General features: G+C 26.3%; 1 protein-coding gene across 1 annotated transcript in view; it reads left to right on the top strand.

Moving 5' to 3' along the window:
* Positions 1-225: 225 nt before the first annotated feature.
* Positions 226-26,046, top strand: part of LOC135923120 (peptide methionine sulfoxide reductase-like) — a 43,143-nt gene continuing 17,322 nt past the window's right edge. Inside the window, exons 1-2 of the mRNA XM_065457698.1 lie at positions 226-399; positions 22,445-22,617. Of these exons, the coding sequence (XP_065313770.1) occupies positions 349-399; positions 22,445-22,617 (224 nt within the window). The 5' untranslated portion in view covers positions 226-348. The remainder of the gene's footprint in view (positions 400-22,444; positions 22,618-26,046) is intronic.

Here is a 26,046-nt window from a genome sequence, read left to right on the forward strand (position 1 = left end):
TTTTTCGAAATGTTGTGCCTACAAGTACGTGCGGCTTGCCCACAAACGTGTGGAGGGCTCCTCATATTTTTATTTTTATACCCAAATTAAATTGTTCCAATTAGATGCAAATGAGGAAAACCTAGCATAGCTCTGTTGAATCTTCAACGTTAGAGGACAAAAGCGCTATATATCACGTATCACGTAAATATGTCGTTCACTTTAGACAGGTTTTTGACCAACGTTCTAGAATAAGATAAGATAAGATTACCCAAATTTTTAATAAATAGATTACACCAAAATTATTAAAAACCAATAGTTTAAAGTTGAAACTAATAATTTACTTTTATTAATTTTTTTAATTTAACAATGTTCTCATGTTCAACGATGATGCACATTCCTACTTCACAATTTTTGAAAGTAATTTAATCTACATATATTTCACTAAACCTTATTAAAACTATTAAAGATTATAATAAAATGATTAAATTTTTATTAATATCAGGGAAACAAGGGAGAAATATATTTATCTTTAAAAAATTTTTGGTTTTATCAATTTAAATATTTATATATTACTTGATATAGTATAAAATATATTTTTTTAATTTATGATTGTTAATTAATCTTAAGCATTTTGATTTATTTTGTTGCCTTTGTTTCTCTTCATTAGATAACATGGAATTGAGTCACTGTGGCATTGGTATATTATATTATTATTTTTAATTGATACCAATACCCAAAAAATTAGACATACCAATACTAAATATTTAGGTTTGCTAAAGTAGAAAATATGGCTTGTTATAATAGAAAACCCAACTTGTCAAATTGTAAAGATGCATACCAATATGACATTCATGACAAGATTAGGGGACCTAATTTTTCTTGAATGTTATAATAATATACAACTAGTGCTGTTACTACAAAAAAGAAATATGTTACCGTTACTCGTTATGTATGAAAAAAGGAATGTGTTACTGTTACTCATTACCTTTTTAAAAAAGGAACGTACATTACTGATTTCAAAAAGTAACAGGTACTGGTTACCTTAAAAATTAAATATAATATACAAAAAATATTTTATTCCTGCAAATAATATTTAAAACCTATACAAAAAAGGATATATAATAAGATAAGATTTTTTTATAAAAAATTTTCATATATATATATCAGAGACCTGCAGGCCAGGCCCTAAGCCTGCCCGGGTACCAGAGCAGGGCCATATTATAAATTTTTAAAATATACCCGGACTGGGCTGGGCTGGTGAAAATTTTTTTTTAAAAAATACCCAGACCGGGCTCGGCTGTATTTTTTTAAAAAATTTATACAACATGAATTATTATATTCGTCATTTAGATATGTTTATAATGATTATGTATAGTTATGATTATTATAATGTTTGGTAAAAGTTAACACAAGCTAACACTCATAGTATCTATTACATAATAAAATTATTGTTTTCCTGCCATGGAATAAATATGCAAAGGATTAAATACATTATTATTTATTAAATTTTTTTTATAAATACATAGTATATTCTCAAAATATTATTTACACAAATTTTTTATAGTATCAATTTGTAATATACTAAATATCTGTCTAGAATTTAAAAAAATAAAATATTTTTAGTGTTGTTAAACGGCTCGCTTTGAGCTGATTTTTAAAAACGGCTAACTCAGTTTTTTATCCAGAAAAATAATATGCAAGCCTGAAAATTTTTCTCATAGAAGAAGCAAAGGTCTAGACATATATTATCAAAATTTTGAGGCTCAGTCAATATTTTGTGTCGAAATTTTGAGGCTCAGTCAATATTTTTCTGGCGAAAATATTGAGTCAGCCGTTTTTAAAAATTTGCTCAAAATGAGCCGTTTAACAACATTAAATATACTTGCTTATTAAATAATAATACTCGCCGAAAAATATGATAAAGAAATAATGATTTTTTTGTATATACCAGGTCGAATATAATTTTAAAAAATTCTGAACTGGGCCTAAAAAAATTTTTTTTTAAAAATCCAAGCTGGGCCTCAAAAAAATTTTTTTTTTAAATGGCCGGGCCTAAAATTTTTAAACCCAAACTGGGCTGTAAAAAATTTTAAAAAAAAATCAGGGCAGGGCTTGGCTGGAAATTTTTTAATCCGGGCTGGGCCTTACAAATGGTACCGCACAGGTCTCTGATAATTATCAAAAATAATTTATTATATACAAGATATATCTTTTTGTAACAATTGATTTTTTAAAATTATGACCTAGCAAACAATATGCTTAATGCTCAAAACACCTTTCGCCATGCTAAACACAAGTTCAATTGGTGCAGAGAATGGGAGAGTTGTATTACATTTAATAAATAAAAATTTTAATTCAGGAAATTTATTAAAAATATTTAATGTATCATTTTGAAAAAAGCTTAATGATCATCTTCACAAAAATCTTCACTCATTTCCTCATCAAAATTTTTTTTATTTTTATAAAAAAATATTCTAATATGTGTGTTGGATAAAGGAATTAAATCTGTTATTTCTTTATCAAGATCTTATCTCAAATTCTATCTTTGTTGACCTTTAATTTTATCCAGGATCAATCCAATTTAAATAGCAAATGAATTATTGCTGATATTTATATTCATCTTTATAAATGTGTTTGAATCTATTGAAAATAAAAGATAATCAAAATATAGCATGTTGTAAGTAATTTTTGAACTGTATACCTTTTATTTATGCCTTTCAGGATTGAATTAATAAGTGGCTTACATACTTGTCATTATCTGATCTGTAATTCAGATTTATTACAAGATTCGTCAAATTTTTGGCAAGTCTCCATAATAAGACTAGCTATTTATTTCACAGTTATAAAAAGAGTTCCATCTTGTTAGGTTTAATCAGATATCTTCCCGTGTTTTCCTTAAAAATGGATGCACAGTTTGAAGATTGCTCATATTTTTTTTACAATGGCCAACACTTAGAAAATGTAATTTTTGAAATGGTTTTAAAATGGACATCGTTACCTGCCCAATGTCAACATTTACAATGAGATTTAAAGTGTGTGCTGAACAGGAATGATGCTTAGGTAAGTACACAATACTATCATTAGTTTTTGATTTTTAAATAGATCTATTAATGGCAGAGGAACTATTTCATCGCCCACTTGATTCCTCTCCTTGTTCATATACTCTAATAAATTTTTAATAAATATATTATAATTTTTTTACTTGAAAGCTATTGTATAATTTCTATCATTGTCGGTAATGCATTTGGTCACTTATCTTATGTGTGGTAAACATTTTAAAGATTATTTTTGCTAGATAATCAAATCTGTGTTTTTGGTTTAGCCTTTTACAAACTAAGCAAGCTGAAACCCTCTCAAGAGTGTCTAGAAGAATTTTTAAAGGATAATATTATTTATCTATAAATTATATATTTTGTGGAAAGCCTGGCGGAAGTTGCGACCCAACCTCCCCTCTTGGATTTAATATGCCGATGATAAGCTGACCAAGAATCTACAGTTGTACAGACAATTTTTATACAAAATAAATTCCCTAATTTCTTTAGCCTAAACATCACATTTTTAGTTGGCTGCAATTATTTGTAATATTAATAAATGCAGTGCTTTCTACAATTGAAAATGGTTGTAATTCTTCAATTACAAAATTGAAAACTGATTCATTAACAGCTTATTGTGCTATTTATCTTTGATGTAGGTGGATTCTGCATCTCAATGAGTGTGAGTTGATTGGCTTCAATTTTTTTTATTACTATTCACATGTTCATTAATCTCTTTAATTATTCCATATATATTTATCTAAACAAAGTTTTTTAAAATCACTATTTTATTCTTAAAATTTATTAGCAATTGAAGTTAAACCATAGTAATACTAAAACAAGAAATAGAAGATATTGTTTAAACCCAATATAATATTTTGAACCATTACCAATATTTTCTTAATCTGGGTTTTAAAACTTGGTTCCCAGCCCTATACTATTGTACAATTTAATTGATTATATTTTAATTTCATGATTAAGCTTTTCAAAATATTATGAAAGAATACTTCTTTTAATGGATATTTTATAATAATATTCTATTATTAAAGTAATGTTTAAAATTATAATATATTAATTCATCTTTTTACCTTCATAAGCTTTTTAAAGTTTGAACTGCTGACATTGAGGATGAAATATTTTGTGTTGGAACATAATTTACATTTACAAAGTGTAGACTTTATATCCTTAATTTTCTTTATTGGTGTAAAATATGTTTCAAATTGGGACCAAAGAAGAGTTAATAAGTACTATGGACATAATATTCTTAAAATAAATTATAAAATAGAACAATAATATTTATTACCATTTGCTTTGAATTTTGATTGAATATTAATTAGATTAACATTCGACTGAATATTTAACAACGAGAATTTAAAATAAAAATGAAGGAAGGGTGGTTGATATGAATTAAAAACTCGGCTTAAATTAATATTAAAAAATAAATAAAGGTAATTTTATTGAAAATATATTTTTCTTTTTTAAATATTTTTTAAGAAAAAATTCAAGTAACGTTTTGCGTTACCGTTATTCACAAAAAAGAAACGCGTTACCGATAATCGTTACCTCTAGAAGAAGGTAACGAATGGCTTTCCTTTTCTTCAAAAAAGGTAACGACGTTACTTTTTTGACGTTACTTTACAGCACTACTTAAATATGATTTAACCTGAAATGCTTAATTCTTCCAATGGGTCGGAATAGGAGGAAACCTCTTTATTTTGTGATTTATAAGTGTACGCTTGTTACTCCTCATTCAGAAGGGTTTGTCTCGATTCGGGAGACAATTTAGACATTTCTTCTGCGTATATTTGGCAAGTATTTTTGTTTCAGAGACTTTTCTTTTCTTAGTGTTTATGTTCAGTTTTATATTCATGTGGGTTTATAGGATGAATATGAGGCATATTATCCAATGAATAATGATTTTCACTGTAATATTTCAAAATAGCGACATTTTTCAGCATTATATAATGTAAATTTGTGTCTTTTAAAACTTATTATAATTTTATGATAATTGTAGGAATAGCCTTCATGATAAATTTTACCGTGCTTATTTAACGGAAGAATAAACATAAAAAAATTAATTTATTAAAATTGTCAAAAATATTTAAAATGGTAAAAGTAAATTTTATAAAAAGTAATAATATAACAAAATGAAAATCGTTTGATTCGAACAAACAATATATTACCCCAATATATAAATTTATTTGAACATAACTTTACTTTCAACGTTATAAATAATAATAATATTAAGGAACAAATTAGGATTATCAAATAAAATAAGTTTCTATTTTATTATAAGTCCCTGGTGTGATTTCTTAAATGAATTATATATTTAAAATTATAATATTTATAAAAATAAAGATGATTATTTTTTAGAATAAATAGTATATTTTTTGGTAGCGTTTAATTATTTAAAATTAGTTCTTGGATTAAGGTCTTCAACCATCTTTAAAATAAGCCCTTGTTATCATTGATTTGGATAAGTACTTTTTTGAAAATTTGTAATCAGATACAATTTTTAAAATCAATATTAAAATAAAAAATATCCATTTTGTAATTTTTGTCTGGGAGATATAAACGTACGGAACAGAATAGTGTTCTATTATTCATATTTAATGTTATATATATTTTTTTAACTTTAGTAGCGTGTGGGTTGGAAATATCCTCCCTCCCCCTTTATGGTAAATATAATAAGGTTAAATGATCTGTTTTCATAAGATGAAAAGTAGATTATGGAAATTATCTCCTTTTTTTCTAGGAAAAAATTTGTTTTCACTTCTTTTTTCAATTTTAAATTACAACCATAATTTTCATCTATTTCTATAAAAATCCATCATGTTTTCTTTCCAAGATGTCACAAATTTATACTTTTTAGCTATCTACTAAATTATAAGTATTAAAGCTACCAACCGATTTATCAATTCTCATATTTTATGATTGCCCTATATCGCTTAGAATTAAAATAGAAATAATGCTAAAAACATCCTCAAATGTCGAGAATAAATATTCAACTTTCAGAAAATACTGAAATTTTAGAAATATTTTCTTTGTTTTAGCGGCAGGGTTATATTTGATAATTTTTTTAAAAAAATTATTTCCTTAGGAAATTATTTCCGGGTAATTATTTTCCTAGGATTTTTTTTCCGGGGAATTATTTTCCAGGGGATATCTTTTTCTGGGATTTTTTTCTGGGGAATTATTTTCCAGGAGATTTTTTTTCCGGGGAATTTTTTTCCGGGAAATTATTTTTGGGGATTTTTTTCCTGTTTTTTTCCGAGAATTATTTTCCGCTTACCGTCTTTAATACCCTTTTAAGAAGTATATGCCTTTCTTCTAGGCTAATATTATCTTTATTTGGCTGTATCATATGGATGATCATTGTGCTCTACTTTTGTTAAATTGTGAAAAAAATATTTTGTATAATATAACACCTCATAATTAGGCTTACCCATAAAATAAATTACAATTTATTGTATAGCTAACATTTTATTGATCTTATATACTGACTTTCATTTATATCAAGAATTATTCCATTTGCAATTCCATTATTTGTATGTAGTGAATGGCTCGATTTGAGCTGAATTTTAAAAGCGGCTAACTCAATGTTTTATCCTGAAGAATATTATGCAAGCCTAATAATTTTGCTCTGGACATCTATTAGGGATTTTCTTCTAAAATATTAAGTTAGCCGTTTTTAAAATTCGGCTCAAATCGAGCCGTTTAACAACACTATTTGTATGTTAAAGATTTTAATCACTAAAAGTAAATAAAATAAAATATTTTAAAGTTATCTTCTATACATTTTTGCTTTTTGAAAGATGACTAGGATCCCGAATGTCATCATCAATGTGTAAAATTCCCTTATATCCATAATTTAAAAGTGAAAAAAAATGAAATTATTTGACGGGAAATTTGAGAATGGTGGATAAACATTACGCTAAGGAAAATTTGGAATAGAAATTACTGCATATAGTTAATTAGTAGAAATGTGATAAATAAATGTAATTAAATATTTATTTAATAAGATAAAGGAAAATATTAATAAGACAATAATATATTTAAAAATATTTCCAGCTGCATTTTTTTGCTCTGGGGCCCACAATAATATTCATGAAAAATATTTCTGCTGCACTTTTTAGCTGGGGCGCCATTGGTGTACATATTTTAATTGTTATTTTCTTTCATTTGTAATTAAGATAGAAAATCATCTTCGTGGTTGGGATAATTATTTTGACTTGAACAAATGGGAAGTGAATTATTTATCACCATCACAACCTGTCTAAATTATATGTCAAATATGTATAAAATGTTTTCTAGTTCTGTTATTGTGTCATCTGACAATAATATTTAAGGCTGTGTCCTAAATCAAAAAAAAAATTTCTTAAAATTTTTGCGAATCGCAAAAATTACGGGAGATTTGAGAGATACGAAACATGCCCCGATTCATACATTTATTTTCAATTTTAAAATGTTTGATATGAATGATTTACTATTTCTATTTTTTATATATTTGTTGATACGACTGAGCGTAGAAGAAGGCATAGATTTTTAGAAGGCCGGTATATATGATCTTTTTAAAATATTTGATAGTATTCCATCTTATCCTGACAAATTTCGTCAGATGTTCCACATGCATGTGGAAACATTCAACTACATTCTTATAAATTTGGAGTCTATAGACACCACTATAGTTAAACATAAAAACTTATTAGTATGAAGCATCGTCTCTATATAACACTCATGTATGATGATTTTATTTTTTTATAATCTGTATATATTTATAGATATTTGACAACTGGTATGAGCTTTAGAAAAATAGCATTATATGCAAAGATTGGAAAAACATCAGTATGCACAATTGTCACAGCAACATGTAGGTTATTATGGGTAGGTCTTCAACCCAAGCATCTCTGTTTACCAACAGTTCAACAGATGCTTGAAATATCAGCAGGTTACTTCAGGAAATCAGGTTTTCCTCATATAATAGGTGCTATTGATGGAAAACATGTGAAAATAAAACAACCTAAAAAAGTGGATCCACATTTTATAATTATAAAAAAATCAATTCCATTGTGATTCAAGGTGTTGCAGATGATAAAGCTAGGTAATTATATATTTTTTAAATTTTAATTCTTTTCTAGATTCATGTTGATTGAGGTTGGGTTTCCTGGTTCTATATCAGATAGAAGCTTATTTACAAAAACCTATTATATGAAGGGATGATCAGAAAAATTATAAAAATTCCCAATCCAAATTTCTTACCTTCTACAGATATATTATCACCTTACATATTTGTAGGTGATGATGCTCATCCCCTATTGGATTTTATTATGAAACCATATAAAACAAATTTAAATGACAATAAAAATAATTTCAATAACAAATTATCAAAAGCCAGAGTATCAATAGAAAGATGCTTTGGCATATTGAGTGCTAAATTCAGACATCTTTACAAACCTTCAGAAACAAATATTACAAACACTATACAAATAGTTAAGGCTGACTGCCTTTTGCATAATATTATTATTGATCTTGAGGGAAATGATTGTACACCAGTACATGAAGAATATCCAATTTCAAATTTTACACAATCTCATTTCCAGCGATGGACTTAAAGCTCTAATAATATCAGAGAAAAATTTAACTTATTTGTAAATAATTTGATATAAAATTTATGTATAGCATTTATTTTTTAATTCTCATAACCTTATATCTCTTATGAATGTTTTCATTTGTCAAAGTTATATAATTTATTTATAAATATTCAATAAAAAGTTCAATAAAAAGTGTTGTTTTGATTATATTGAATAAAGTTATTTAATTAATTTAATGAGGAAGACTGCTTAAATGACTAAATTTACATTTTTTAATAAATCATTAAATATAATAATTTTTATTATAAAAATATACAAAATATGTTAAACATATTATAAATATGGTATAAAAAATAAAGATATAAGATTACATATATAAGGATATATTATCTAAAAATTTCAATTTCATTTGGTATATTTCTTTTTCAGTCATTCGATTAAAGGTTGTTTGGAATGATTTAAAAAATGCCTGATGAATATCATCATCATATGATATTTTTTTTGCAAAATCTATTTCAAAAATAAATAATTATTAAATATAATAAATATTTGCCTTTAAATATATCCATCTTCTCAGTATCATATTTTTTAATTTTATTAATTCTTTTAGATTTAGATTTTTCAAAATTTTTCCTTTTAGAGGAACAAGGATAAATATTTTCAATATTAGAATTGTCTAACTATTATTAAATTAATAAAATATATAATAAATATTTAACTTCTAATATTTCATTCTCAGACATATTCATGTCTATAGGACTAAATGTATTAACTATATCATTCAAGATATATTGTGCACTAGGTTCATCATTCTAAAACATAGTTTATTATATAGATCTAATTTCATGTTATAATACCTGTGAATGTGATGATGTTTGAACATTCAACACATCTTGGATGATTGGCTCATATTCCTAAAATAGAGATTAAAATATAGTTCTAATTTTTTGTTATAACACATGTGGAGATATTTTTTCATTAATAGAATCCTTAGATAGTTTCAAACTGAAACTAGCTTCAGAATGCTTACAAATATCTTCAACATTTTCTTTTAGCCAATAATAATCCTCAATAAATTTGAGTTGCTTGCTATTCAAAATATTAGCACCTGAACCTAAAATATAAAATAATATTTATAATTATACCTGATTTTCTGGATATAGCAAAAATTTTATTAAATTTTGCCTTTATTCCAGAAAATTTTCTTTTTATTTCTTCGTAAGATCATATCTCCTTCCAATCTCCTCCAATTTGATCTTGCTACCAGCAGTGTCTCTGTATTTAAGGTCACTAATACACCACAAATATCTATAAGGTTTAATAGTTTCCATCAATTGATATTCGTTCGTCATTTTTATTCTATTAATTCGCAAAAGTTAAAGGAAAAAATGATTAAAGTTTTACGAATCGTATAATTTTTAAGAATCACATGATTTGCGCAAATTGAAAAAATCATTTAGGCCAACATTTTAATTTACTATTAAAAATAGCTTATATTATTTTTTTCGTTAGATTCGCTCAAATTGCGCCAGATTTTTATGCAATTTTTGATATATAGGACACAGCCTAATGAAGAAATGAACATTTTCGTATAACCTTAATGTTAATTTTTGGTATCAACTTTCCTATCAAAATAAATCGAAGGAGCCAAATATACCTCTAATGTTAAATTATTTTATTTAAAAAAGAAAACTTTATTTAAATTTTTTTTTTATACATTACCGAGATTCGAACCACTGACTTAACGTTTGATAGACAAACGTTCTTTCCAGCCTCTATATTAAATTTTATAATACAATTCTTCTTATATATGAAACTATATTATGATAAAGTATTTAAATATATCAATATTTATCTTTTTTATTGGAAGTTCCATGCTTGGGAAAACAATTTCAAAATTATTATCGGTTGGTCAGGTTTGAGAAAATATTTTTATTTTTAAAATTATAATGGGTCGGGCTAGGCTTGGAAAATATTTTTTTATTGGAAGCTGAAAAAAATTTCAAAATTAATATCGGTTGGCCAGGTTTAAGAAAATTTTTTTAAAATTATAATAGGTTGGGCTGGGCTTGGAAAATATTTTTATAAATTATGTTGGGCTACTCTTGGGGAAAATTTTTTAAATTATTAGCAGCTTGGACGCTTGGGAATTTTTTTATTATTAACTATGGATCAGACATTGACCTAAAACAAATAAACCAAGGCCCATAAAATCTGATTTTAATTGTATTTTTAAATTCATTATGATTTTTTTAAATATTTTATTCCAGTTCTCAACTACCAAAATTATTATGATCTTTGGTTGAGGTTGGGGACCTTGCTTGGGAATTTTTTCAATATTAAATAATAGGCATACATGATCAGTAATATTTTAACAAATAATATTGATATTGGTATTAATTAAAAGCTTTAAATATATTTTGACTCAAAACATAGCATTTAAACTTAGTTTTAATGGATTGGTCCTGACCTGAAGGTGAGAGGGGGTTAATTGGATATTATTTTCAAACAACAGGTAACAACTATCATAAGAGTAAGGAGAAAATTCTCATTCCCCGTCAATTTTGACGGACTCAGCAATGCTGACTGAACTCTGGTACTCTTAGTTTTATATTTTATTGTACCCTTCAAGATAAACAGGTCATCATACTTTTCTCCCTTATTTGATGATAGATAAATCAGAAATTAAGAATATCTTAGAGGTGTGATTCACAAATTTACCTCTTTTTCGCCTAAATTTTAATATTTTTATAAAATATATTAATAAAGTATATTTAGTACCATATACACAAACAATTACCCCTCAACCCCGTCATTCTTGACGGGTTATTAACTAGTAAGTATATATACTTCATTAACGTATTATTAGAATAATGAAAATTATGGAATTAACTCTCATCAAAATAAGGAAAATTTCTGATTCACACCTCATTTAGGCTTATTTCTGATTTATCCATCATCAAATCAAGGAGAATACTAATTCCTTGTCATTCTTGTGGGACATCAGCTAGTAATCATATAAAATGCAAATATTTATTAGATTGTAGGAATGGATCCTTCCTTAAGGGTTTTATATTTACAGGAAGCCACAAAGCACTCCTTGGTAAATTGTTATCCACAAAGTTTTGAATAAGTTTACATCTTCTCATGATATGGATCCATTCTTCAAGATGATCATAATTATGAGAAAATATATTTTGATACAGGTACAGGGGTTTTAGGCCATATTTTAATTATTTTAAATATACCCAGGCTGGGCCTAAAAATTTTAAAGATATCAAGGTCGGTATGTATTTCCATAATTATCTATAAAAATTGAAAATAAATAAAATATATTTTTAAAAAATCCAGGGCAGGCTGTGCAAATGGTACCTACACAAGTCTCTGATATATTTATTACCTTCAATATAAATATATAATCGGAACTAGTGTTGTATAAGTTACTTTTGAAACATAACTAGTTAGAGTTACTAGTTACATTGACAAAAATATAACTAGTTACTAGTTACATTTTTACAAATGTAATTAGTTATTAGTTACAGTTATTTTTCAAAAGTAACTATTTACATTATAAGTTACTTTATACAAACGCATTAATATAAAAAAATTAGGATATATAAATTATAATCATTTATTTAAAGAAATATACAATCTATTTATATAAAAAAATAATTAATCCGAAAAAAATATCGGAAAATAGAATATTTATATTTACATCGAATAAAAATATCTTATATATTTGCATTGAAAAATAAAACATTTATTTTTCATAAAAATTAGAGTTTAATAAATATTTATTTGCTTTTAATAACAAATTGATTTAAAAATTTTTATCTAGGAGACGCGCTATTTTCTCTCCAAAAATGAGCTTCCCTAGACTGAATAAACGCTCTACGGGAGCACTTGATATAAGGACCACATTATATTTAATAAAGAGTATTTTAAATTTGGGAAATCGTCAAATAAAGATAATGAGTCTTTGGCATGCTGAATCAGACTCAGAATTCATATTGTATTCTGTTTCTATCTAGGAATTAAAAAATAACACTTATTTAGATTAAGAATAGAATCTATTAACAGGTGAAACATTCAGTTCTAAAATAGGTCTAATTTATATAAAATTTAATTATAAATAAAAATTTAGGCTGGGCCAAAAAATAAATTACAGGTTGGACTAAATCTTTGGAATTCAAGGTGAGACTGAAAAAATTGAATTTGCAGGTCTCCTTGACAAAAAAGTTTTGGTTCTTAAAAATTTGAAAAAGTTGTTCTTCGTTCTTAAATCTGATATTTTTTCAAGGTTTCTAATTTCAAACTCTGTAAAAGCAATCCTTTTTAAAAATTTGAGCAATGTGCTCATACTTTTGTTAGACCTGGTTCTTATATTAATTTTAAAATGGTCCATTAATTCTAAAAATGGCTATCATGATTTGTTTTTATTATGAATTTATTGAGCGTGAAGTTGGCCGAACATATGGAAGCACTAACGATGAATCATATGTCATTTTTTAGTGCTTCGTTAGTGTTTCAATCCGTATAGTAGCCGAATTTAAGGAAAAAAAGTTATAAGCAAAAATAAAAATTTGTGCCAACTTCACGCTTAAAAGTTGACTGAAAGCACTAACGATGAAACTTATATCATTCTTTAGTGCTTAGTTAGTAGAGGTTAGTGCTTCAATCACTTTTGTAGCCGAATTTAAGAATTAGTACTAAACATCCGGTTTACGCCATTATTTAGTGCTTGTTATTAATTTGGTTAACCGCCATATAGGAAAAAAGTTATAAGCTAAATAAAAATTATGACGTCACGATTTAAGCGTGAAGTTGGCCGAACTTTTGGAAGCACAAACGATGAAACTTATATCATTCTTTAGTGCTTAGTTAGTAGAGGTTAGTGCTTTAATCACTTTTTGTAGCCGAATTTAAGAATAAAAAGTTATTGGCCATAAAAACAATAATAAACGAAGATTGGCCACGTGCCAAAATAAAAACTAGAGTTCCTTTTTTCGCCCTTATTTAGTGCTTAATTAATGTATTTACATTCCGTTATTAATTTGGTTAACCGCCATATGGAAAAAAAGTTATAAGCTAAATAAAAATTATAACGTCACGATGCATGAAATTGGCCAAACTTTTGGAAGCACTAACGATGAAACTTATATCATTTTTTAGTGCTTCGTTAGTAGAGGTTAGTGCTTCAATCACATTTGTAGCCGAATTTAAGAATAAAAAGTTATTTGCGAAAAAATAAACAAATAATGGCGACGTGCCAAAACAAAAACTATAGTAGTAGTTAACATCCGGTTTTCGCCATTATTTAGAGCTCAATTAGTAAATTTGAATTCCGTAATTAATTTGGATAACCGTCGTATGAAAAAATCATAATACGCTAAAGAAATATTTAGAGGTCAAATTTTGGCCAGAAAATTATGAAAGCACTAACGATGAAATTTATAACCTTCTTTAGGGCTTCCTTAGTAGAGATTAGTGCTTGAATTACTTTTGTAGCCGAATTAAAGAATAAAAAGTTATTTGCAAAAAAAACAAATAATGGCGACGTGCCAAAACAAAAACTATAGTAGTATTAAGCATCCGGTTTTCGCCATTATTTAGTGCTTAATTAGCAAATTTGATTTCCGTAATTAATTTGGTTAACCGTCTTTATAAAAAATTTTAATACGCTAAAGAAATGTTTAGAGGTCAAATTATTGCCAGAAAATTATGAAAGCACTAACGATGAAATTTATATCCTTCTTTAGGGCTTCCTTAGTAGAGGTTAGTGCTTTTATTACTTTTGTAGCCGAATTTAAATATAAAAAGTTATTTGCGAAAAAAAACAAATAATGGCGACGTGCCAAAACAAAAATATAGTAATACCAAACATCCGTTTTTCCCCAATATTTAGTGCTCAATTAGTAAATTTGAATTCCGTAACTAATTTGGTTAACCGTCTTTATAAAAAATTTTAATACAAGGATTATGAAAATATATATAATATGTAATAAGACCTAATTAAAAAAATTATAATTTATAATTATATAATTAAAAATAAAATTCTATAACTGAGTCCCTAAAAAGGAATCATAATTATTTCTAAAAATTTCTATTTGAATTTTTTGTCGAATAAAAAGAAATTCTCTGGGTTTATTTGTGAAAAGTTGTATTTTATTAACCAGATTTTTTTAAAACATAAATGTTGGGCGAAAAATGCCCTTTAGTAGAAGTCACTACTGGAGTGAATATGAAGTTTTTAAAAATTTTATATTTGTCTATTTTTATGCTATTAAATTGAAATTTATGTTTGAAAGGAATGATGAGACACACGTGTAGTCCTAATGAGTGATTTGCCGAGGGCCCAAGGTATGGTTGTCATACCATCAGGTCTTAAACCATCTACTTGAGATAAATTTGATGGTTCAAGATTGTTTGGAATGTGTGCAGCTGTTAGGCTTCTATTCATTATATGTTTTACAGCTGAGTGTTCATTTATTAATCACATGTGGGAAATTCTGTGGTTAATTTTTCATATTACTCAAAAAAATTTTGATTACTTGTAAATTTTTATAGTATGTAACACATTTCCATAATGTGAAACATTCTTATATAGTTAAATAACTTTCCATAATTATTGTAAAATACATTTTGATTTTGATATAATTTTAAAAAAAAAAATTTTTAATAATAAAACTTTAATAAAGACGAACATCAAATTTATGAATCGAAAAAATTTTTTTAATGTTTTGGTCTAAAATTTTCTTAGGCTTCTAGAAAGGTGTCAGAAAATTTGAAGGATTAATATGGCAGTAATTTATCGAATCCAGGGTAACTCTCAGAATTCCTGCATAAGTATTAGTGATATGCGGGCCTAATTTTTCAAGTAGGCCGGCCCAATCATGCGCGAATTTATTTAAATATAGAAAATAATTTTTAAAATTACTCAAAATAAAAGACATATGTTATATGTTGTCTACTTTCTATAAATAAAATCAAATATTTTTATTTTACATTAAAAATTCAATATATAATTGATAAATTTAGATATATTAAAAAAAATTTCTAGGCCCAACCCTACCAGGCCCTTTTTTTAAAAATATTAGGCCCGAACCCGATTTATTAAAAAAAATTAGGCCTGAGCACGGTTCGACGGGTACTTCATAATATTGTTATCTTAATATAACTAAAATTTATGATAGAAATAAATATATGCGTAATTTTTTCGAATAAAATAAAACTATGTAAAAAGAACAATTTGAATTAAGAATATTCTGAGAATGTTTTTAACTATATCATTCAATGACACCTCAGAATAATAGATACTGGAGAAAAAATATAGTTGTTACAATAAAATAATAAAAATTATATAATTATTACACAAGAATGAGGTTCAATGGACCCATTTAGGCAGTAGTGGAAATAATATTTTGTGACTTGGTTATAGCTATTCATGTATTTTGGGAACCTTAATATATATATAAGCTTCTAAAACATTATATTACTCAAATATGGCAGATGATCTACGGAAACAATTGATAGGTTAAGTGCAAAAAGACAATATGCATTTTTTAATTATTTGGGGTTTCAATTTTACAAAATAAGTACTAAATAATGGTGAAAATAAAATGTTTGTCGCTGTTAGATTTTTTTCTTTATTTTGTTAATAACTTTTTTATTTTAAATTAGGCTATTAAACTGATTGAAGCACTAACCTCTACTAAGGAAGCTCTAAAGAATTATATAAATTTAATTGTTAGTGCTTTCATAATTTTCTGGCCAAAATTTGACCTCTAAAAATTTCTTTAAAGTATTACAATTTTTTATAAAGACGGTTAACTAAATTAATTATGGAAATCAAATTTACTAATTGAGCACTATATAATGGCAAAACCGGATGTTTATTACTACTATAGTTTTTATTTTGGCACGTCGCCATTATTTGTTTATTTTGGTTTTTTTGGCAAATAACTTTTTATTCTTAAATTCGGCTACAAAAGTGATTTAAGCACTAACCTCTACTAAGGAAGCCCTAAAGAAGGATATAAATTTCATCGTTAGTGCTTTCATTATTTTCTGGCCATAATTTGACCTCTAAACATTTCTTTAGCGTATTACAATTTTTTATAAAGACGGTTAACCAAATTAATTACGGAATTCAAATTTGCTAATTAAGCACTAAATAATGGCGAAAACCGGATGTTTAGTACTACTATAGTTTTTGTTTTGGCACGTCGCCATTATTTGTTTTTTTCGCAAATAACTTTTTATTCTTAAATTCGGCTACAAAAGTAATTGAAGCACTAACCTCTACTAAGGAAGCCCTAAAGAAGGATATAAATTTCATCGTTAGTGCTTTCATAATTTTCTGGCCAAAATTTGACCTCTAAATATTTATTTAGCGTATTACGATTTTTTTCATACGACGGATATCCAAATTAATTACGGAATTCAAATTTACTAATTGAGCTCTAAATAATTGCGAAAACCGGATGTTAACTACTACTATAGTTTTTGTTTTGGCACGTCGCCATTATTTGATTTTTTCGCAAATAACTTTTTATTCTTAAATTCGGCTACAAATGTGATTGAAGCACTAACCTCTACTAACGAAGCACTAAAGAATGATATAAGTTTCATCGTTAGTGCTTCCAAAAGTTCTGCCAACTTCACGCTTAAATCGTGACATCATAATTTTTATTTATAACTTTTTTTCCATATGGCGGTTAACCAAATTAATAAAGGAATTTAAATACATTAATTAAGCACTAATTAATGGCGAAAAAGGATGTTTAGTACTACTCTAGTTTTTGTTTTGGCACGTCGCCAATATTTGTTTATTTATTTATTTTTTCGCCAATAACTTTTTATTTTTAAATTCAGCTACAAAAGTGATTGAAGCACTAACCTCTACTAACTAAGCACTAAAGAATGATATAAGTTTCATCGTTAGTGCTTCCAAAAGTTCGGCCAACCTCACGCTTAGATCGTGACGTCATAATTTTTATTTAGCTTATAACTTTTTTCCATAGGCGGTTAACCAAATTAATAACTGAATTTGAATACATTAATTAAGCACTAAATAATGGCGTAAACCGGATGTTTAATACTACTCTAGTTTTTGTTTTGGCACGTCGCCAATATTTGTTTATTTTTGTTTTTTTTCAATAACTTTTTATTCTTAAATTCGGTTACAAATGTGATTTAAGCACTAACCTCTACTAACGAGGCACTAAAGAATGATATAAGTTTCATCGTTAGTGCTTCCAGTCAATTAAGCGTGAAGTTGGCACAAATTTTTATTTTTGCTTATAACTTTTTTTCCTTAAATTCGGCTACTATAAGGATTGAAGCACAAATAAGCACTAAAAATGACATATGATTCATCGTTAGTGCTTCCAAATGTTCGGCCAACATCACGGAGCTAATTTATTGCCAATATATATTTTTTTATAAGTATTTAATAATTGTAACAATTATTTGAAAATATTTATATAAAAAAATTATGATATCTAATATATATAATCTCCATAATCACATGCTGATCGTTTTCGTATCTCCGTAATGTATTTAAAATTTAAGGAGACTATATAGTGTAATGTTAATTTTTCTTTTAAAATTTTTTTGCCATCCCCGGGATTCGAATTTGCGACTTCACGATTGGAAGGCAAACGTTCTTTCAATGCAGCCCCCCCCCTCAACTTTTTATTACGATATCATATATATTTAATTTAAATTAACAATCATTTTTTATTTTTTAAATTTTGCCGTTAATTTTCATTTATTATTTGATAAGAAAATTTCCAAATTATGGTAAGTAATAATTTACTGTCCAATTATTTTATTGTAATCTACTTACTATAGTTTGTAAAGCAAAGACATTTATTACAGAGACCTGTAGGTAAAATTTTGCACATATTGGAATTATAAGAAAATATTCAAATTGTGATAAACATTTTGCTGTTAAATTATTTTATTGTAATATATTTACAAACTTAGTTGGTAAAGCCAATTAATACAGAGACCTGTAGGTAAAATTTTGCACATATTGGAATTATCTAATATTCCTATATTAGATAATTCCAATATGTGCAATAATCTCCATAATCATAACACGATCGTTTTCGTACTAATGTATTTTAAATTTAAGGAGACTATATATTGTAATGTTAATTTTTTGCTCTCTACGAGAATCGAACCCGAGCCTCTGCTTTACCGTATGCACCAATTTGAATATAAATAAATTTAAAATATTAATTATATATATATTTAAAGTTTCACGCATGGACCTTGAATATAATTAAATTTAAAATAATAATTATATAGATGTTGAAGGGTAATTATTTAGTTTGTGTGTATAGTATTAAATATACTTTATTAATAAATTTTATATAAATATTAAAATTTAAGAGTAAAAGAGGTAAAACTGGTGGAATGTATACTGTGAGTATGTATTAGAAATATCAAAATTTAAATATGTGATGGAAATCATATTGAATAAAATTTAAAATAGAGGTGCTTTAAGATTTTTGAATATTAATTATGGGTTATAGATTTGTCTGAAATTTTTTTTGCAATCATAGCCAGGCCTGATCAAAAAGCCATGGGTTGAAGGGTAAAAATTTGACAATGATGAAGTTTACTTCCTATTATTTGTTAACTTATACATATCTTTTTATTTTTTCTATTGTAATTTAATAACAATTTCTTAAATTTAATTTTATATTTTGTAAATAAGTAATAAATCATTTGGTTTGTTTAAAATTTAAATTAGGATGAACATATTCAGAATGGTACTTTAACATGTATTCATGAATTTCACGAATCATAGGTAAATCAGATATTCACCCTTCTTGATGATAATTTTGAAATTAGACGGATTTAATTCTTATAAACCCCTTACATCAGACCTATTTTTCTGGCAAAATAAATTATTTGGGTTTTCTTGGGCTTGGGAAATATTTTTCACCATTAATATGGACTTGGACATAGCTTGAGAAACATTTTTCATAATTATTATAGTCTAAGATTCCTGTAAATTTTTTAATTTTAAATATGGGCTAGAAATTGGCCTGAAATTTTTTTTTGAAGACATGGCAAAGCCTGATCAACCAAGGCCCATGCAATCATATTCTTATTGTATTTTTAAATGCATTGTGACTTTTTATATATTTTATTACAGTCCTCAACTATCAAAATTATTATGGTCTTTTGCGGGTTTGAGAAAACCAAGTGCGAGGACCTGGCTTAGGAATTTTTTTAATATTAGGCATAGGTGTAATATTTAACACAGAATATTTATATGGCCCTCAGGTAAAACTAATTTAAATATATTTTTATTCAAAAAAATAGTATTCACTCTTAGTCTTAATGGGTTGGCCTAGGTTGGGGTGAGCTGGGTTAAAATAGACTAAAAAAATAGATATGGTTTTTAGCAATTTACCTATCTCCAGGCTTGGGAAAAATTTTTAAATTACTATCGGTTGGCCAGGTTTGAGAAAATTTTTTAATAAAATTATTAAGGGTTGGGCTGGGCTTGGAAAATATTTTTCTAAATTATATTGGGCTCGGCTTGGGAAAAATTTTTCAAAATTAGCTTGGACGCTTGAGAATTTTTTTATTATTAATTATAGGTCAGACATTGACCCAAAACAAATTTTTTTGCAGGCCTGGACTTGACCATCAAAAAACCAAAACCCATGAAAGTCTGAATTTTGATTGTATTTTTAAATTCATTATGATTATTAAAATATTTTATTTCAGTTCTTAACACTACCAAAATTATTATGATCTTTCATTGGGCTCGGAAGAATTTTTCATAATTAATATGGCTTTGGACTTTGCCTGTGAATATTTTTTATATTAAATATTAGGTATAAGTAATCAGTAATATTTAACAAATAATATTGGTATTATCAAGTAAATGCTTTAAATTTATTTATGCTCAAACCATATCACTTAGTTTTAATGGATTAAACCTGGCCTGAAGGGATTGGGGGTAAGAAGAATAAAAATTGGATATTTTCAAATAAAGGTAACATGCATAAAAGTAAGAAGAAAATTTTCATTCCCCGTCATTTTTGACGGGCTATCTACTAGTAATAATTATAATCACTTAGTTTAAAAAATATACAATTTATTTATATAAAAAAATAATTAAACCTAAAAAAATATCGAAAAATAGAATATATTCCGGGTACACAGGCCGGGACAAAATATACTCAGGCCGGGCCTGAAATTTTTTTTAAAAAAATATCAGGGCCAAGCCGTATATTTTATTACCAAATATTTGAAATCGCTATTATTAGCTATAAAAATCAAAAATAATTATAATATATTTTTAAAAAATCCGGGTCGGACCTGAAAATTTTTCTTATTTATTTAATGATTATTAATTTAGTAGTTTATTCAAAAATTATTTAATTCTAAAATAATCTAAGTCTTTGACGTTTTTACTAAATTCTATGATTTAATTTAGTAAAATTTAAAAAAAAAATACATTTGTATGAAATTTCATAAATATTACCAGCAACTTGAGGGCAAAAAATATGGAATATATTGTGCTAAAGGTAAAGAAATATAATATAAAAAATAGGTTTATTAATTGAATTTGGTTACAAAATTATGAAACCCAGCAATATAACAATTTAAGAAAAGAAAATCTATTTGGACGGGAAATTATATTATTTTTGCCTATCCTTAAACAAAATTTTAATTTAATAAATTTTAAAAGAAAAATTATTTTAAAATTAATTTATCACACCCTTCTAGCTTTACCCACCTAGGTTTACCCATTGGAGGTGAAAGTGCTATATTTCATTTCAGAGATGAATTTCTGTCAAATTCAATAGAATGAAAAATATTTTGATACATTTAGCTTATCAGGCTTTTTATTTATTTAAATATTTTTTATTGATTCCTAAAATTTTACATACCTTTATCAACAATTTTTAAGTCCCTTGAAATATTATTAGACCTTGTGGTTCTTTATAAAAATATTCTCGAATCTATATAAATATCAAATTCTCTTCACTCTTCAGTATGCAAGCTACCCTTCCACCAAAGCTAGGTATAGATAAGTGATGGCATTAGCTTTTTAGGGCGTAAAAGTGGCGATTAAGGGCAGGGCCCTTGCCTAAGCCAAAAAATTTCCCCTACATCCCCTTCCCCCACCTTCTTCTTCAAATAAATATAACAATAATTTGAAAGAAAAATAATAATAATTTTTTAAAATAAAGATTACAATGCAAAATTTTTAGAAAATGTATTTTTATGAAAAAAATTTTTTTTGCTGGGATTCTAACCCAAAGCCATCAGATTTATAAGCTACGATCTTGCCGATTAGGCCATTTTCAAAATTCACCATTTTTTAAATATATATTATAAATTGAGACACTGTGACTGTGACACGGCTTTTATATATATTATAGATTTAAATTACATAAATTTATATTTATAAAATAAATACCTATATTTGTTTAAACCGGTTTATAAAGTTCAAAGGTTAGGTTATCTCTAAATTTTTTCAAGTAGGTTTGGTTCAGATTCATTAAAAATATCAAATTATATCGGTTCGGATGGAAACTGGCTAAAACCTATCTATTTGTCTAGTAGTTTTATTATACTTATAATGATTTGGTTATCTCTAAATTTTTCAAAAAGGTTTGGTTCAGATTCATTAAAAATATCAAATTATATAGGTTCGGTTGGAAACTCTGGCTAAAATTTATCTATTTATTATGTAGTTTTATTATGCTTATAATGATTTTTTGATTAAATTAAATTTTTCTATATTCATTTTATCCAAATTTTTTTTACTATAAACTATAGATTTAAACTTTTTTAAAGCTGTCTAAGTTCAAACCAATACCTGACCCCAGATGTAAGACTAAAGTGGCCACTCTTTCGATGGGATGCTTTTGGGGACCTGATTCGTTATTTGGATCTATCAAAGGAATCATGCGTACTAAGGTTGGTTATACTGGTGGATCCGAACCTGATCTACCGACGTACAAAAGCATGTAACAATTTATTTTTTACATCAACATTAAATTTTAAAAATATTTAGACTAATTTTTTCCAATTTTATTAATTTTTTTGTCTATTGGCAGAGACGTCCGCAGGATATTTTCCACAGAGGGGCGAATTTTTAAAATATTCATAGTGTAGTGAATATTTTGATCTAAAAATATTTCCAAACTACATAATTTTTTTAATGTTTTTATTATAAATATAGTTTTAATCCATGGTAATCAAAAATTTCAAAATATTCTATAAAAAATAATTAATTAATATAAGATTGTAGGTTAGAATTTGATCTCAGCCCATTAATTATCTTTTTTTGAAAAATTAATCACAATCTTAAAAATATTATACTATTATGATATAAAAATGCTTTTGAAAAGTGCGGTAACTCACCAACTCCAGTCTCTAGATCTATAAAAATATGAATAGAATAATTTGATATTCCTATTTGTAGATATTCGATTTGATTTGTTGAATGTTCATGCTAAGTCCGACTCCGACAACAGTCAGTTTCAACCATGAAGTTTTCTAATTGCTTCTTTCTTCAAAAACATTTCATTCTTCATTATCATATCTGTCCCTACTAGAAATAACCGCTCACATAGAGCCGAAGATTATTAGGATAATATATTAGATTAAATTAGAATAGTGATTCTTTAGAATGTAGATAACATTAGATTCAATCCCGCATTCCAAAAGTGTTCTCCACAGGGCATCATGATTTACGCTATCAAATGCTCTACTAAAATCTACGAAAGTGAAGAGAGCTGGCATTTTATATTTCCAACATTTTGTATCAAATTATTTTTAAAATTAATTTATATTATTTTACCTTGGTAATATAGTTTCCAAATTTTGGAGTATTATTTATTTTATTTTCCCGTTATCCCCTTTTTTTTTATTCAGAATTTGAGATAATAATTTATATATTTGTATATCAAATACTATTTTCCTTCGAATAATTTTAATACGGATATCAGGAAAATCTTGAAATTCTCTGTTAAATTTTATTTATTCCCAATAATATTTTTAGATAATTTCGTAGCAGTGAGAATATATATTGATCACATAGGATATTTTCATATCACCCCAAAAGATTCGATCCATCGTTCGCCTTATCGATTTCAAAATTTTATATATCGATATTAAAATAACATTAAAAAAATTAAAATGACATTTAAAGAAGAATAAATAAATTAAGTAAACAATTATAAAAAAGACGAAAATAAGTTTAATAAAACATCATTGAGATCCGAGGAAACAAAGCTAGTTGCATCGAAATAGTTTTTAAAAGTTCTTACTTTCTAAGTCTCAATTTATCACTCAACACTTTAATACTATAATTAAAATAAAATAAGAAAACTTAAATATCTAAGATTCAACTTAAACTCAATTTTCTTATAACAATTAATCCAAAATAAATAAAATATAAAATTAAAATCTTTTTTCTAATTTCAATATTTTATTTTTACCATTTTTTCGAATACAATTAAAATCCATGAAAATTAAAATTTTCAAAAAAATATAAGCCAAATAAAATATAAATATTATTATTTATTATTATACTTTGTTTAAAATCCTACCAATCAACAATAAGCATTATTGTTGATTAAGGTCTATAATTAAAAAATTGTAATTTTATACAAAACTAGGACAATTACTACTTGCAATTCGAGTTGTAGTCATAAAAAACGGCTCCGACTCAAGCCGATCAAGGGGCCGCATGTGCCGACTCGGTCGGCTCAATTTTTTTATTTATAAGTAAATATGATATTTGTTTTTTACATGTATTATGTAAAACGACTCCATTTGAGTCTTTTATAAACGGCTAACACAAATGTCTGGTAAATTGCTAAATTTTGGGTTACTGATTAATGTGAACAAAAATTATAATAAGAATATTAATGTCGAAACTAAGAATAGTTCTGGACCTGAATTCGGCTTCAGGGATTTTAGACTTAATTTGGTGGAAATTTTGATAACATGAAATTAATAAGCCGGTTCAGGAGTTGGCTCAAGCCGTTGGTTCAAACCGACTCAGGAATTAGCTCAAGCCGACTTTTGAGCCGAAATTTATTTGTGATTAGTTTTGTTATTAAACCCTCATTTGCAAAAAATAAATATGGATAGTCATCTCAAATAAATATTCACTCCCATTCCATTTTTATAACATTATTCGACCGAATTTTGCCTTATAAAGATATAGAATACGTATTAAAATTTAAAAAAAATGTTATTCTGAAGCAAATTTATAAGTGGATAAACTTTCATCCAATACTCATGCAAAAAAGATATTCTGAAAGAGATTAGAACAAGAATGTGATTTATTATTTTCTCCACTATCTCTTTCAGGTACAACTTTAGACTTTTGGAAAAAGACATTAGAACTTTGCAGGCCTTCAGTTCTAGCTTTAAAAAATTACATGCGTCCCGGGTTAGGCTTACCTTCCTCACTCAAAGTGCCCTTCATATTTTAACAAAATAATTTGTATGCATGTATAATTATAATTTTAATATAATTTAAATTTATAATATATGGATTTTTGGCAAAATTTGTTTAAAGTAAATTATTAATTTTAGTTAGGCTTTAAAACGAATTATTCGATTCGTATTTTACGAATAGTACTTCGAATATGTATTTTAAAAAACATATTTTGAATTATTCGTAAATATTTTATTTTTTACTTTATTTTCTCTGCAAAAAATTGGCGTACAGATGATTGTCTATAGTTTTAAAGTAAGGCGCCGCCCCCAATTTTTTCATTAGCATATTTAAAAAAAAAATAAGTAATAGGATTTCAATTCGTGTATACTAATGTTTATTTCTTTGGTAAGGCTCTATAGATTGGCCAGAACCGGACTAGAGCAGTTAAAAAATTACGATCCCGGATTCAATTATCATTTTGGAAAATTTAGTGGATCTTAAACGAGAATTAAGGTCCATATTGGGAGATTTCTGCCATTATAAAAAATTATTATTTTTAACTAAAAATAATTTTATTATTATTATAAATGCAAATAATTAAAATTTTATTAATTAATTTTTTTATATGAACCGATCAAAAATTGGTGGCGGCATCTTACTTTAACTATCGACGACGCGCCTATTTTCACGCTGTTGTTTATATATACCGTGGATTACGAAATTTTTTACCTTAAAAAATTATTTTCGATTTTTAAATTTAATCTTTTGTATGTATGAATATTAAAATTAACAATTTATTCGAAATAACTTTTGCCAAATAAAATTTATATATCATAAATTTAATAATTTTATTATATTATAATAATTATGTATAAATAATATCTTGTTTAAATATGAAGGGAGTGAGTGAGAAAAGTAAGCCGAGCTAAACCTGTAACAGGGACCATGCAATTTTTTATGGTTAGAACTGGAAGTCTACGAAGTTCTATTCTCTTTTTCC

This window comes from Gordionus sp. m RMFG-2023, chromosome 2 (genome assembly GCF_954871325.1).
Source record: "Gordionus sp. m RMFG-2023 chromosome 2, tfGorSpeb1-WG-v2, whole genome shotgun sequence".
Taxonomy (NCBI): Eukaryota; Metazoa; Nematomorpha; class Gordioida; order Chordodea; family Parachordodidae; genus Gordionus; species Gordionus sp. m RMFG-2023.